The sequence below is a fragment of the Stegastes partitus genome, unplaced genomic scaffold (genome assembly GCF_000690725.1).
Source record: "Stegastes partitus isolate 25-593 unplaced genomic scaffold, Stegastes_partitus-1.0.2 Scaffold3671, whole genome shotgun sequence".
NCBI lineage: Eukaryota > Metazoa > Chordata > Actinopteri > Pomacentridae > Stegastes > Stegastes partitus.
In genome coordinates this window covers 8965-25438 of record NW_007581402.1, presented here as the reverse complement: position 1 = coordinate 25438, position 16474 = coordinate 8965, and the positions used below count along the sequence as shown (strand labels likewise).

General features: G+C 39.7%; 2 protein-coding genes across 2 annotated transcripts; one reads left to right on the top strand and one right to left on the bottom strand.

Annotated features, from left to right (window-relative positions):
• Positions 1-546: 546 nt before the first annotated feature.
• On the top strand, positions 547-5437 carry crym (crystallin, mu). Its single transcript, XM_008306477.1, has 8 exons — positions 547-787; positions 2180-2330; positions 2411-2473; positions 2568-2669; positions 3097-3280; positions 3626-3747; positions 3826-3908; positions 3998-5437. Exons 1-8 carry the CDS (start codon positions 621-623, stop codon positions 4071-4073), a joined length of 948 nt encoding a protein of 315 aa, XP_008304699.1. The 5' UTR covers positions 547-620; the 3' UTR covers positions 4074-5437.
• Positions 5438-7277: 1840 nt separating this feature from the next.
• On the bottom strand, positions 7278-15049 carry LOC103376111 (ras-related C3 botulinum toxin substrate 1). Its single transcript, XM_008306476.1, has 6 exons — positions 14748-15049; positions 12625-12696; positions 12266-12383; positions 10915-10977; positions 10258-10417; positions 7278-8771 (listed from the first exon to the last, which is right to left on the bottom strand). Exons 1-6 carry the CDS (start codon positions 14780-14782, stop codon positions 8641-8643), a joined length of 579 nt encoding a protein of 192 aa, XP_008304698.1. The 5' UTR covers positions 14783-15049; the 3' UTR covers positions 7278-8640.
• Positions 15050-16474: the final 1425 nt, after the last annotated feature.

The window sequence follows — 16474 nt, the reverse complement described above, 5'->3', positions numbered from 1 at the left end:
TTCTATGTATAAAACCGTGTATAACGTGGTTCAAACCAGCTCCACCTGCAGCAGCTACAACAGTAACATACTGCTGACACACTGATGCTTTACTATGATAATCCAGTGATGTCATATATAATAATATATCGGTCATATAAATGTCAAACTAGCACTGTTACTTTAGTACTTTATGTACATTTTGCTGCTTGTACTTTTTTCCCTTTAAGTGGGATTTTTTAGGCAAGACTTTTGCTTGGAATGGAGTATTTATTCAAGGGTCCTTGTACTGAATAATCCAAATACTTCTTCTACTACACTGTCTGCAACAAACACTTAACATCTTTACCAAGCAGGCTTTATCATCTTTGCAAAGAAGCTACAGTATCATACTACTTGTGCGTTTCTATTTTGTTCTGCACTCCTCTCATGTCACAACACACCCAATCTAACACTGACTCTTCTCTCATGTTAACTCCTCCTCTGCAGCTCCTCCTCTCACCACCACACTGTTGAAAGAGTTTCACTGCAGGTCTTGAACGCGGCTCAGACTCTGCTGACTGTGGACAGAGGCTCGGACTTTGTACCAAACACACACACAGTTACTAATCTAAGTGTGAGGAGCAGCAGCAGCAGAAGTCATGGCTGGGCCTCCTGTTATCATATGGGAGCAGGAAGTGGAGCGCCTGTTGCGGTACAGAGACCTGATCCCTCGTCTGGAGGAGGCCTTGGGCAAATTCTCCACCCGAGACAGTGCTGAGGTGATTCAGCCTGTGCGCTCCACGGTGCCGCTGCAGAAACACAGCGGGTAGGCCTCTTAGACTGTGGTAGGCCTGTCTTCTGCTTACAAATGACTCACCAGCAAACAGTAACAGACTGTTGCTGCCAGACACTCTTCGCTTGTGCAGAATATATAAGAGAAGTCACTGCAAGATTGCATCATTTCTTAATAATTGCATTGCTTCTAGCTCTTATTTAAAGTTTAAAAAGGACAGTTTAGATTTACTGTGTTAAAAAAAGGCTCCACATAGAAAGTCAACACAACAAAAGTTACTTAATCAGTGTTTTGTTTAATCAATACTTCTTATACTAAACTTTATTTTTGATGACAGGTTTATTCCTCCTCAGCATGGAGGATACTAAATCTCTTCTGCCATTCTTCAGAGAATATTCTTTCCAGCTGTTCGTTGCTGGAGGGCTTGTGTTGCTCTACCTTTCTCTGTCAAGTGTGATTTATTGGATTCAACTCAGCCATATACATCACCGAGCAATTATTTTCTTCCTCTTCAGAAACTCCTGTGTGGTTTTGGCAGTGTGTTTTGATCTGTTATCATGCAGGATTATTCCTCTTCTGCCAAACCCCTGCAGACTGGGAGTCATCCTGTCAGCCAGTATTTTATCCACAGATTTTCATAGCAGCATCTATAAATGACATGACATCTCCGCACTACCTTTTGCACTCATGCAGCTCCATATCATCACATTCCCTAACCTGTGCTTCACTGTCAGGACCAAGCATTCAATGTGGGTAGCCCACACCAGGTTCACAACAAACATGCTCCACGTGAGCCCAACAAATGTAATTAAAGCAAACAATGTGCTCCTAATAGTCATCAGCTTTCTTTTACTGCAAGTTTACTTCTGCAGTTTAGTGCCAAAGAGCATCCAAGGGTTTATTTTCTTGGAGGCCTTCTATAGAGGCTCACGTTGCGCAATATTCTACACAAACTCAGATTTCCATTGATAACTCCTGTTCCAAACCTGAAGCACCTGTTTTTCAGAGCAAGACTGTGAAAGTGGTGCACTGTCTGTGGCATTATTTTAGGAGGACAACCTCCATGGCTCTGATTAGCGGTACTACGGCTCATTCTATATTTCCTGTTTGCTGTATTTTGATTTGAAGTTAGTCACTGATCCACTGGTATCCTTTACCATCACTGTGAAGCCTAACAACCAGATATTTCCATTACTCTGGCAGTTTGTTTCCATACGGAGCCATGATGTAGATCAGGATCGTTATCAGGCTTCTGCAGAGCTTGATGATGAGCTGATCGATTGAATCAAGAGGGAAACATCTAAAACTTGCAGGATTGTGGCCTCGAGGACCAGGATTGGACACCCCTGGCTTAAGCGGTGTATAGATAATGGATGGATGGATGATTTTGCACAGGGGGGATTTCACTTCTATTTTATACTGCAGGTTTCTTGGTCTGATGCCAACATACATGGAGAATGATGGAGTTCTGTCCACAAAGTTGGTGTGTTTCTACAAGAGGGAGGCCGGTTCCTCTTTACCAGGTGTTCAAGCCACAGTGGTGCTGCTGGATCCACAGTACGGGAACGTCAAGGCTGTGAGTTAAAGTGTTACATGTAACATAAAAAAATGATAAAGGTTGACTTCAGAAACTCATGACATGTTTCCAACCTGCAGGTCATGGATGGAGAAGTCATCACGGCCATGAGGACCGCTGCAGTCTCAGCTATCTCTGCAAAGGCACTTTTTAAAAACATCTATTTACACTTCCTGTTCTCTGGTCCTGCACTGTTTTGAGTTTTAACCCTTTGTTCTATCCTGGTGTGTGGCACAGCTGCTGATGCGTCCTGGAGCAGAAGTTCTGGCCATCCTGGGCACCGGCAAACAGGCCCTGAGTCATTATAATGTCTTCACTGAGATATTTTCATTCAAAGAGGTACAGTGGCAAATGGTTCATGAAGGTTTAAATGGCAGCTCTTAATAGAAGTGTATCTGTTTTTGAACGGTCTTGTGTGTTTAATGAACTTGCTGAACATATCTGTTGATTGATGAACTACAACTCCTGCAACTATTAGACATTAAAAATATGTCAGCTTCTCTCTAGACTGCATGAGATTATCATCACATTTTGTTGATATTTAACCCATTCTTCATTCTGTCTGTACAAAGTTTTCTGTACCACCATTGTCACATAACCCCAGACTAAAACTTTTCCTTATTTAACATCACAGTTTCTATCACATGCTGCTCCATTTTCCTCTTAACATACCTTTGGAGTGATCGATGCTGATTTTCTTACTGATTACTGGAGTATTCTTTGATAATGTTTAGTTGTTCATCTTTTTCCTGGACCTCGACCTCAGGTTCGAGTGTGCGGCCGCACAATGGAGGGAGCGGAGAGGTTTGTCCGCTCAGTCGGCGGTGCAGCGAGGGCCTGTGGCTCAGTGGAGGAGGCGGTGAGGGGAGCCGACGCCATAGTAACGGTAACCTTGAGTACTGAGCCGGTGCTGTTCGGTCAGTGGGTCAAACCAGGAGCCCATGTGGCAGGTGAGGAGGAATAATTCACACACACACAAGCAAAAGCAAAGAGGAAAATTAGTGGAGACAGAAAAAGACAGATTTTAAGTGCTGTTTTTAAATTTCAGAATAAAATCAGAAGACAAATAAAAAGTCAATGTAGCAGATCAAGACTGTTATACAGTAAAACAGTAATAATATTTACAATTTATACATTTATTGCCTTATTTATTTAATCCAGGAATAATTTTCTATCCATATTTATTTAATTTAAAGTAACATTTATTGGTTGATTTAGTGAGTTAGTTCCTATAAAATCAGCAGCATCAACAGTATTATATAGTCATACTCTGGCTGTGCCTCTGTGTGGAGCAGCGGTGGGAGCCTGCAGGCCAGACTGGCGGGAGCTGGACGATGAGCTGATGAAGACGGCTGTGGTCTACGCTGATAGCAGGGACGGAGCCATGGCTGAGTCTGGGGACGTCATCCTCTCAGGGGTCGGTCTGTCACTGTGACTTTTAGTTGCGAACTCCTCCGTTTGTAGACAACATCTATGTGTTTCTGTTTGTTTGCAGGCTGAAGTGTTTGCAGAACTTGGAGACGTTATCAACGGGACGAAACCTGCCCACAGAGAGAAGACCACCGTGTTCAAATCCCTCGATAGGCTGATGAAGGCCGAGTTCACGGCAGTTGTTTTGCCACTTCATCACAGTCAGAGTTTTTCTTTTTTTTCCCCTTTTTTACAACAGGGATGGGAGTTGAAGATGCGGTTTCTGCTAAGCTGGTGTTTGACCGATGGACATCCACATCCAGCCATCTATGAAGAAGTCCTGAACTCTCTGTGCTGATCAAGACAATAAATAAACGGACCACAAATAATATGTTTTAGTCCAAACAGAGCTGATTAGCCCACCAAAAATACTGCTCATACACCAATCCTGCAACAGAGACGTATACATAACTCTGAAATGGTTAGTTGATTACTCATATAGTGAGCAAATAAACAGAACTTTGATTTGCTTCAGCAGTTGATCAGAGTTGACAGAATCTACAGCCAGACCAGCAGCTACTGGGTCACAGCAGTGCTTTAAGCAAATTCCAACATCCTGGTATTTAACAGGCGTATTATTCACCATATACCACACACAGTAAACAGCATTAAACATGAAACTGATTTCAGGTTTATCATTATTTTTTAGAGACATCACATTAATATTGTCATTGTGAATCCTTTAGGTCGGTGGTTCTCAAGCGTTTTGAGCCACAAACCCCAAGATAACATAAGTTTGTGTTTGTGCCCCCCCAATTTGAATTTTTAATATATCACGAGTAATAACTTTGCATAAATGCGTTAAAAATGAGTGTGTTTATTCCACAGATTAATCTCTTTACATTAACACGTTGCTTTTCTTTTGAATGAATGAATCAATTCAATGCATTTCCAACAAATGAAAGGGGGGAAAAAAACAAAAACAAAAGAAAAGAATTTAAAAAAGAGCAAAAAAGAATAATATCACATAATCAAATCCTAATATTAATGATAAAGGAGTGGGAAGATGTATACACTTTTAATTTTGACAGCCTTAATACACATTTCTTTGATAAATGTAGGCTTTATTTTATTTGTATTTTTTTACTATGATCGTGGGACCCTCATGGGGGTCCCGACCCCCAGTTTGAGAACCACTGCTTTAGGCTATTATAATCATGTAGTAAAAGCTTGATATTGTGACAGCCTTAATGGGGCTACACTGTGAAAAAAGGACAACATGCAATCAGCTGAAAAAAAAAGAAAAATAATGGGGGAAAAACAATTCATAAAAAGCCAGTAATTTTGCATAATTAAAATAAATAAACAAAAATGCATCTCGCCTTAATCTTATGCAAAATCACGTGTATTTAATGAAGAGTATTTACATGTATGAATACAATCAAATGAACTATAATATCTAATTATGTATGTACAATGTTAAATTAAACAAGATTGACAAAGATGTCGTACATTTGTGAAAACAATTCAGTATTTTGTTGTGACAAACTGTAAATATACGAGATTTCTCTCATTTTTACAAATCATTGTAAAATGGAAGAACCTAACTTTAGAAATATTTTTGCAATGTTCATTTATTAAATAAGAAGGAAATAGTTTTGAAATTATGAAGAATTTAAAAATGTATTTCAACTTTGTTTTTTCATTTGTCAAAAAATGTCTATTTCTTTTTAAATGAAGATTTTATGTACACTGCCTGGCCAAAAAAAAAAGGTCATACACTCTAATACTTTGTTGGACCGCCTTTAGCTTTGATTACGGCACACATTCGTTGTGGCATTGTTTCGATAAGCTTCTGCAATGTCAAAAGATTTATTTCCATCCAGTGTTGCATTAATTTTTCACCAAGATCTTGCATTGATGATGGTAGAATCTGACCGCTGCGCAAAGCCCTCTCTAGCACATCCCAAAGATTCTCAATGGGGTTGAGGTCTGGACTCTGTGGTGGCCAATCCATGTGTGAAAATGATGTGTCATGCTCCCTGAATCAGTCTTTCACAACTTGAGCCCGATGAATCCTGGCATTGTCATCTTGGAATATGCCTGTGCCATCAGGGAAGAAAAAGTCCATTGATGGAATAACCTGGTCATTCAGTATATTCAGGTAGTCAGTTGACCTCATTCTTTGAGCACATACTGTTGCTGAGCCTACACCTGACCAACTGCAGCAACCCCAGATCATAACACTGCCCCCACAGGCTTGTACAGTAGGCACTAGGCATGATGGGTGCATCACTTCACCTGCCTCTCTTCTTACCCTGACTCGCCCATCACTCTGGAACAGGGTAAATCTGGACTCATCAGACCACATGACCTTCTTCCATTGCTCCACAGTCCAATCTTTATGCTCCCTAGAAAATTGAAGCCTTTTTTTCCAGTTAGCCTCACTGATTAGTGGTTTTCTTAAGGCTACACAGCTGTTCAGTCCCAATCCCTTGAGTTCCCTTCGCATTGTGCGTGTGGAAATGCTCTTACTTTCAGTATTAAACATAGCCCTGAGCTCTACTGTTGTTTTTCTTCGATTTGATCTCACCACACGTTTAAGTGATCGCCGATCACCATCATTCAGGATTTTTTTCCGGCCACATTTCTTCCTTGAAGATGATGGGTCCCCACTATCCTTCCAGTTTTTAATAATGCGTTGGACAGTTCTTAACCCAATTTTAGTAGTTTCTGCAATCTCTTTAGATGTTTTCTCTGCTTGATGCATGCCAATGATTTGACCCTTCTCAAACAGACTAACATCTTTTCCATGACCACGGGATGTGTCTTTCGACATGGTTGTTTAGGAAATGAGAAGCAAGTCATTGCACCAGTTGGGGTTAAATAACTTGTTGCCAGCTGAAAGATAATCGCCCGTGCAGTAATTATCCAATAGGAGGCTCGTACCTATTTGCTTAGTTAAATCCAGGTGGCGACTTTTTTTTTGGCCAGGCAGTGTATATTCAATGTGTATTTTTTAATGTGATTTTCTACTAGATGTGTAGATTCAGTCAGTTCAATCATATTATTGATATTGTCTTGTATTAATACTGATTAAATCTGTAAAATGAAAAAGAACAGTTTCAGGTTTTTTACAGCACAACATGCTGCTGACATTAGGAGGTTTAGCTGGTGTGATTACGATGTTCATCATGTTAGTGTCACTATGGTAATATTCACTAATTATCACGTCACAGTACAACTAAAGCTGAAAGAAAAGCCTCTGATAGTTTGTGAATCTAACACTGACACGACAACAAGTCATGAATCGACCAGTGCTGACATACTATGAGCTAAAAATGCTACAATTTTGTTGGTTCCAGGGTTTAAAATGTGAGAATTTGCTTCTTCTCTAAAGTTTTTTAATCGTAAATCAGTTTTTTTTTTTAACTGTTGGACACATTTGTGATAGAGAAAAAAAATCCTGAGTTTCAGTCTGATATATATATTATTTCCCAAAACTGTTGAATGAACAGAGGACAGAAGTGCAACAGAGCATTTTGAATGAATTTATTTGCTTTAAAAAAAAAAAATCAGCACATTACTATGTGAAAATGAAACCACATTTAGTAAGAAAGTAAATTTGTGTCTGATTCCTCTGTGCCAAAGAAACACTGATAAAATGTTGAGTCCAGATTTAGTGGTTCCCTCGGAGCTCGGAGTTTGATCATTGCTCACTTCAAAATAAAATAGTAGTTACCGTTCAATGTTGTACAATCGATGCATTAGGATGAGTTCCGACCTTCAGATATTACTACACTGGCTCACAGACTTCATAACCGCAGTAATAAAAAGGGGGTAAAAATAAAATGGTTACGCACCTTCCTGTGGTAGCTACATGATTGAACACAAAGCCAGAGCACTTTCTGAGCGAGAATGTAGTGAAGACTAGAAATGATGGGTTTAACCGTGACTGAAAACTAACAAATGAGCGAGCACGACGACGCTGGCTGCACTGCACCTTCACATGCCCGACAGTCAGCTTTAAAATACTGTGGATAAAACTTTAGACAAGATTAAAACCTCGAGCAGAGACTGTTCTACGTGCTGCTCGCTGCGATCCGTACTTCTCGGCAGCTGCTACGACATTTCTGCTTTAAACTGTTTACTCGCGACTGCATGGTAACTCGTAGAGGTTCGAACGAAATTAAAAAAAGGAAGAGAAACAACATTTTAGTGTTCACAGAGGGACTACAGAGTAATGACCGTTAACTGAGTTTTGGCAGCACCTCAGTCTAGTCGGATGTAAACAAAACGGTCCGTCAACGACAACAACTGACAATGAAAAAAAAAAAAAAAAAAAGGAAAAAAGTAGTTCTTCTAAAAGAAAAGAAAAAAAAAATGTTTTAAACTAAAATTTCATCAAGGCAGCAGGAATCTCTTAGTGTGTAGGGGAAAGAGTGCAGTGCAGGACCTCCTTCTTTTATAGAGTTAGATCTACGGGCATTTCACAATAAATTCAAGTTCAAGTAGTGTTTCTTCACAATGTCTGAGGAAAATAACATGAAAGTGTTTTTGTAAGATCCTCCCTCGTTCTCCTGAATCATCCTCGGATCCTAAATTAAAACCCCCTCCCGCCCTCACATTCCCCAAGGCCCTAGCAAAATCACTTCATTCCTGTTGATCCGAAAGGACTAGACAGACGTAAGCGTTCAGACAACACATCTGACAGAAAAAAACCCCTCAGCACTGCTTAAACCTGTAAAGTTCTTTCAGATGGAAAGTCTGATCTAACGAAGCTTCTATGTAAGCAAGGACACGGGGTGAATAGATATTTGGGAGAACCCGCCCATCTTCTTCCCTCCAAGTAGGCGAGTTCTAACTGCAACGGTTATATTCTACTCCCTGTGGTTCTCCATTACAATAATGTGCACTTCCTCTTCCTCTTCTTGACCGGTGGGGGGCACAGGACCGCCCTGATGGCTTCGTCGAACACTGTCTTAAGGCCGCGCTGCGTCAAAGCTGAGCACTCCAGATATTTCACTGAGCCTGGTCGCCGAAGGAAAACAAACAAAAGCAAAGAATCAAGTTAGAAAACCAATTTGTTTTTGACTGCAAAGTATCATCAAGTATATTTTAAAATCTTCTCACTCTAGGTCGCCTAATAAAAGGTGCAACAAATCACAAAAGTCACGGTTTGGACTGTATCCCAGCTTCTGACTCTCATGTAAACACACGACTGCAACTCTACACTGAGATTAAGGGAATTATTCATGATCATAAGGCAAAAGTTTATACAAAAACTACCAAGCTGCATTTTGTGAAACTTGGTGGAAAGGTGGCCAATAAAATTTTATTGCAGATCTGGGTCACTTTCTGTGAAACAGGGCGGGCTACGCTCTCCAAATGCTCTTCTAGTTACTTCATAGAGTGACAGCAGCAATAAAACTGCAGTGGGTGGGGCTCTGTATGGATCAGCATTACATCACCGGTGGTTTCCAACTGATGCATCACAAATTAACCACAAACTTAAGTCAAGTGATCACAACGTTGATCAACTACAACTGATCAGTGCAGAAAATACAAATGGCATCATGTCCAAAATCTTTCAGTTTCAGACAAACATCAGTCAAACCCAACAACTGAATGTAAAATGTAACTAAATGCAATGTTAACCCTTACTTTTAGTTTTGTCTTTATATACCACATGGAAACATGTTGCCCAAGTTTGGGATCTTTTTTCAGTACAGCATCACCTTTACAATCTGACTATTATTGTTTCACTTTAACCTACTATATTCACATCTGGGCTCCATCAGATCTGAAGTGATGTATTATTTATTACAAAAAAAAAACACAAACATGCTTATTGAAGCATTTTGAAAGTTGAAAATGTAACTACAGGTTGCAGATATGAACATGAAAAGGTAAATGTGATATAAATCAACCTAAATACAAATATTTGCAACTATATACGAAGCAGGTGTGGCTTTCTTTCTGTTTATCGATACCACTCCTGAAAATAGTTTCTGTCCAGAATGACTGTCCATTGACATGAATCAAAAACTGGGAAAGAGTTTGAAGTCTGCACTTTCCAGTGAAGTTGACGTCATCGCCGTACGTGCGCTAGTCTTGAAAATGTCATATGATTATATCACGCTGGCATGACGGTGGACCTCTGAGGGTTAAGAAACTGATGCCATCCACATGCTCTGTAAATATTAGGCAGTTTGTGGCTTTTGCCTTAAAATCTGTCAAGAAAATGTTGAAAAAAATGCAAATGTCACCTTTTAAATCCACAAACTATATAAATTAGGCTTCATATTGGTCACTGAGGAGTGATTTTAACTTATTTAACGTAATACTTCTTTAAACTATCTAAAGATTAGGGATCTATAGATACCCTCCTACCACCAAGAGTGTATGTGATGTCATAATTCCAACAATGTCTCGGTGAAACTGTGTCCCTCAGAAATAACAGACATTACAATAAGTTTACAAAGTGTATTAGTGCATGTGTGGAGCTACAACTGACTTATTTCTTTAGCCATGGCCAAGCCCTGAGGGTAGATGATGGGAGAGAGTTTCTTCTCCTTGAGCTTTTCGATCGTGTCCTTGTCGTCTCTCAGGTCCAGCTTGGTGCCCACCAGGATGATAGGTGTGTTGGGGCAGTGGTGTCTCACCTCAGGGTACCACTGCAGCGGGACACAGGATGTAGGATGAAGAGCAGTGGTGAATGAGTGTGGGTTGCTTCGAAGTTATAGTATAGTTATGGAATTATAGTTTTCTTTAACAGCTTCCTGGTTTTTATTTCATTCATAATGTGACCTTTGAGAAACTCAGGAGTAATAAAGTTTTTGCCATGAAGCACTTCCACATGCTTGTATTGTTTTAATGGCTGCATCATTCTATCAAACAGTAACTAAACTGTCTTACAATGTCATTCATAAAATTCTGCATTGGATTTATACATCTCTTCTTTGTCTTTGGAAACCATCACGTTATGACGAGAACCACAAATACACAACTTGAAATCAAGGTTCTGTCCTTAGCTAAGTCAAAAACGGCAACTGTCTGCTGGCCATTATCTTAGATCTGGCTTAATGTCATAGTTGAATTCACCAAAGCTGATATAAGCGTGTCAATTCATGGAAAACAGTGACCCTAGTATTAAAGAGCAGGTTGTTCTCACCTTGGCACGGACGTTTTCAAAGGAAGCTGGACTGACTAGTGAGAAGCAAATCAGGAAGACGTCCTGCGGAGGGAAAATGACGATATTACAATAATGGTACACTGATCATAATTATAGGTGGGAACAAAAATAATCACAACTTAACGCTCGCAACTCAAAGCAGGTTTCTTCTCCTGCCACGTTTATACTCACCATGAGCTTATTTTTTGAAACAACAAAACCTTGGCTAAAAGTGTGCAGATCTCAAAACATATCTACTGTGCAGCATGACACAAATATAAAACCAGAAATTACACAAAAAGAAACAAAAAAAGTAGAATTTACTTGATTATTTATTATAGGAAGCACAGCCTGTTGTTCAGTCAAAAAGTTTAGGAATTTTTGTCACTCATGGCTCCAGTTGTGCTGACTGAGTGCATTTTTCTTCCTGAATCTGTAGAAATGGTTTATTTTTGCCACATTTGTAAATGAGACATAGAGCACACAATTATTTTAAAGATAACATCACAATTTTATGCTTAGATTTGGTCACGTTTTTTGGCATAGCAGCAGCTCACAGATGAGCAGGACTATCAAAAAGTTGAAAATCAGACTTTTTTTTCTGTTTCGATAGATAGATAGATTTTATCGTCTGTCCCAAATACAAACAGAAATTCTCCTCTGACAAGGCTCCAACAATAAAAATACAACACATATGAAAACACACTTGAGACACAAGCTCACAAAGCACAGACGTCTAAAAGAATTGTTGATAAAATGTACTGTTCAGTGTCTTATTTCATTTTGTTCAGGGTGGTTATTGCAGTGGGAATGAAGGATTTTTTATAGAAACTAGTGCAGCTGTAAATGACAGCAGCAGTGACTCTCGCATTCACTCAAATATTGACATAAAGGTAAGAAATAAATGCTAAGAAAATGCTTTTTTGAAAGAAATCCTTTCCCCCTTTTGTTTTCTGGGGGAGGGCAATAAATCTCGACAAATCTGGACTGGTCCTGTTGGTCAAATACAAAGTGACTCCCACTTTCAGCTCCCTGCAAGTCTCTACCACAGAGGCCAGTTTGTTGTGAAGACAAAGAGGGAAAACAAGAGCTGCTTTTCACTTCCTCTCGCCGTCCTCCAGACAGTGTATAGGTACTATGGATACGAGGCTCTGCTCTGCTGAGAGCACAGACTCTGTCTTAAGCATTAGGGGCCAGTGAATAACTGCAAATCAATGCTGGCAAAGTGAAAACAGTGTTCATGCTAACATTGTCTGGCTGACACTAATCTGCACAAACAGAGCTCAGCAGTTGTCCCCGCTGGTGGGTGTATGTATGGGTAGAACATAGATGTATTTATCTGTGTACATACTGTTTGTGGGTAGGACAGTGGCCTGAGCCTGTCGTAGTCCTCCTGCCCTGCTGTATCCCACAGACCCAGGTTCACCGGTTTCCCATCGACCATCACATTAGCGGAGTAGTTGTCGAAGCTGTAGGTAGAGAAGTGAACATCAGATTCCAAATCAAACCAATTAGTAATGCTTTTAATGTACAATGTTGTACTTTCCAAGACAGTAAACAAATAAGCTGCTCATGAAAATGTAGTTGTTTCCATCCCATCGCACCAGGAGGCTACCTTCATCATGTGAAACCTGCCACATTTCCAATGATCATACATCACAGCTGGTCATGAAGTGTGTGTTCATCTGTGTGTGTGTGTGTGTTGCTTACACTGTGGGGATGTACTCTCCAGGGAAGGCATTGGTAGTGTAGCTGATGAGTAGGCATGTTTTACCCACAGCCCTGAGAGGAGAGAGAAGAGAATGATGCAGTGAGGAGAACTGAAGGCTTGATCTACACGACGCCTCTCTGTCTCCGCAGTTACAAAACAGTCTTCTGTGAATTTACAGCAACTACTGAGCTACTTTTTTTGCATAGTCAGTGTAGCCCATCTTGCCCGACAGGTTAACACATCACGTAGGACAAGTTTAATCCAAAAAGCTCTGTCACTTTACTTATTCTCTAACAAGAACCACAATGGAAGTATATGCTTGACATTCTCGTGGCGCTTCAGTAAGTTGTGATGTTGTTTTTTTCAAAAATAACTCGACAGGCTCCAGTACATTCTGCTCGTTCCCAGTGTTGTCCTGAAATAGCTTTTTCTCAAGGGATAGAAACATTAGGCACACAGCAAGAACACTGGGAGACTAACAACATGCACAAATAGTTTACAAAGTGCTGTGTAGGACTGAAAGTGGATCAAGATAGTCGCTAAATCCGATCACTTATGATTCTCAATTGGTATCAGTATTTGTTTTCATATATACGAGAGTGATAAAATACCATCTAGTTGGGAACTATCATCAGTCTAAACTTTTTAAAATGTTTTTAAAAAGATGTTTGAACTGTGATCATTCAAGTTTGGTTTGATTTTCTCAACACACGAACACACAACACACTGACATTAGGTCTTTATCTGCTTGCAAACTATTTCATTTAACGCCTCCATTCTTCAGTTTAAGGCGAGACAATACAGGAAGAAACAGTTGTTTTTATGCACCGGTTAACATCTCTTCCTTCAGATTAGGGAGAAGAAAACATCCATAATACACATTTAGGGGTGCATTTTATTATACACTGCTTGTTTGCATTGGTAGATTTTAATTATATCAAACACATTTAAATGTGGTTTTCTTCAAATTAAGTCTTTCCTCACAATCACCGTCTGGAAATTTCCACTTCAATAGCACTTATACATGAAGCTGCTTACTGAGGGGTTTGTTTATTTATCATTCAGGCTCTGATTTATAGAAAGTTTTAGCTCTGAAGTCTTTTTTTTTTTCCTGCATGTGCACCATATTTCTGAATTTATAGAATGATAAAAAGTGATATCCAAAATCCTCTCTGTAAAACCTTTGGCAATAAAATGAAAGGAAAAAGCTAATTCTGGCTTTAATCTGTATTCGGGAAATAAATACACTTACTTTGTGTGATTCTAGACATATATAATACCTCACTTGCATGTTTTAACTTTAATGCCTTATTGTAAGTTTTCAACCAGGGACATTTAACAGTGATATTTGTCTCCCCTTCTTTGATTTTTTTTAAACTTTTAACTTTCTAATCTTACTTTGAACGAGACTCCAAAAGTCACATTTTGTACTAACCCTTGTCAGAACAACCACTTCAAGCAGCTTTTTACGCCCCAGGAGGAGTCATGCATTTCATACAACCAAGATCATGTCATTTGCTTTCAACAATAAGTGACAATAGTTATAAAGTGCCTGTAAATGTGAGGATGTTGCTCTGTTCTGATCAAGACCACATGGACTGGATTTATGGCATTACAGATGATGATGGTGAGACTGTTCCATCAGCTACTTTTGATATTTACACATTTTGATTGGGGCCTCAAACAACATCAGAGTCAAAGTTGCTTTCAGGCCTCCTGTGACTGTGTAGTTGATGGAACCATACAAAGGAGGCACCACAAGGTTTTTAGACACAAACCCAACAACCATCAATCACACACGTTCATATAGGAAGAGCTATTAAATAGCAGGTTGTCAACACGGCGGCCTGTCATGTCTAATAAACGCCATGCTGTGACCCCTTCAGTCACACCTAACCGGAGCATGTAGATAAATCTGTCTGACCCAGCTGGACTGCAGAGCAGACTGCACAACAACAGCTGTCGCTCATGTTGGCATGTTATCTGAGGCTCGTTAGCCGCTAGCCAACTGTTGGTAACTGGGTCAACACAAACAACCACGTTAGCCTTTACCGGCTACAATACGGCTCAAACGGCGGCATTACAGAGGTCAAAGTGAGAATATAAATGTACTTTAACTTACCCGTCCCCCACCACCACACACTTTATGGCCTGCATCGGACGGCTCTCTCGTTAGCAACCCAGCCGACGGTACAGCAGCTCGATGGCGGTTAGCTTAGCAGGCTAACGGCGGCTAAAATAAAGCGGTCCGGCGTCGCCTGGAAAACTGCAGCTTTAAACACAATAATTAAAAAAAAAAAGGTCCAAAAAGTTTTAAAATGTTGCTGTAGGAACTGGCCCGGCTTGTCTCTGCTTGTCGGCAACACCCCGGTGAAACTCCAAAGTTGTAAAGCAGGCAGGCAACACCCAGAAAGAGGAAAAAAAAAAAAAGAAAAAGGAAACTCTGGAGTCAAGACTGAGGGAAAAAAAAACGCCCACAGTTGGGAGAAGCGGCGGAGAGAGAGGTCCGCTCAGAGCAGCGCGGTCAGCGGCCGCCACCTGCTGGTCGACCCGGGGACACATCCAGAGGTCCGGCACTGGGCCACACACGGAAGCACAGGGTCAGAGGGTCAAAGCAAGACTTCTCAGATAAACCTCGACATTATAACCGCATCAAGGGTTATTTATTGCAGAAGTTATGTATTACTTCCGGCTGTCTGTAGGAGAAAGTACATTTATATGTAGCTCTGTTAAAGTTAGATATCTACTGTCACTCTTTTAGTGTTTAATTTCAGGTTTTTGTCCAATAGTTTTTGTTTTTTAATATTATTTTTTTTGTGTGATGCAATGTTGTTATGTCTTTATATTATTGTGTGTGAGTTATTTTCATATTTAATTACTGGTCTCAGCTGTGATCGACCCTGCTGGAGCTTCTTTGTGACTCTTGTGTGTTTATTTGTGGACTGGTGCTGCTGCCTTTCTTGGCCAGGTCGCCCTTGTGAAAGAGGTTTCGATCTCAATGGGTCTTTTGTCTGGTTAAATAAAGATAAATAAAATAAACTCAACACCATGTTTTTAAAGCTCTTCTTAAAACTTGCTTTTATTGTTTGGCTTTTTTTTTTGTTTGTTTTTTTTAACCAATGCTGACTGTTGTATTCATTTACATGATTTTATTTTGATGCATTATAATCTCTGGTTCTTATTAACTTATTCCAAGTCCCTCAGTTTTGCCTACACTGCTGGAATACACTGACTTATACCACTGATTACAGGTGAAGGATGAATGGGACGATACACTATGTATTATAAGTAAAATACAGTTTTTTCACTAGCAAACTTCAGAACAACAACCTCTAATGTTACAGGTAGTGCATTGCCGAGTGTTTTATTACTATCATCACATGCACAATCCAGTCATTTAACTCACTACGGCTGATAAAATCAATCATCTCATTGCAGTGCTACATTTATTTTGAGGCAGTGTAACCTACTAGCTCTACATGATGACTGTTCTTGCTGCAGCATTTTTCTGTAAAAAGCTCTTTGAGCTGGTTTCTGACATTGTGATAATATTTTATCCAAGAGCACAAAGAAAGATCCTCTGCATGTCCTCCTCATCAGGATAGAGGTTTATGCTGGTATTTGGACAATATTTAACATGAAATATTTAATTGGAAATAATGTTACAATACATCTCAGGCAATGATGCAAATTAATGCAAAAGTAATATAATTAGAAGTGCAACAGATTAGTTTTTTTTAAAAACACAAAATAACAAAAATAATTCATCACCACTTTGAAAAAAAGAATTCAATTCAATTTTCAATTAAATTTTATTTGTATAGTTTACAACATGTTATCACACAGCGC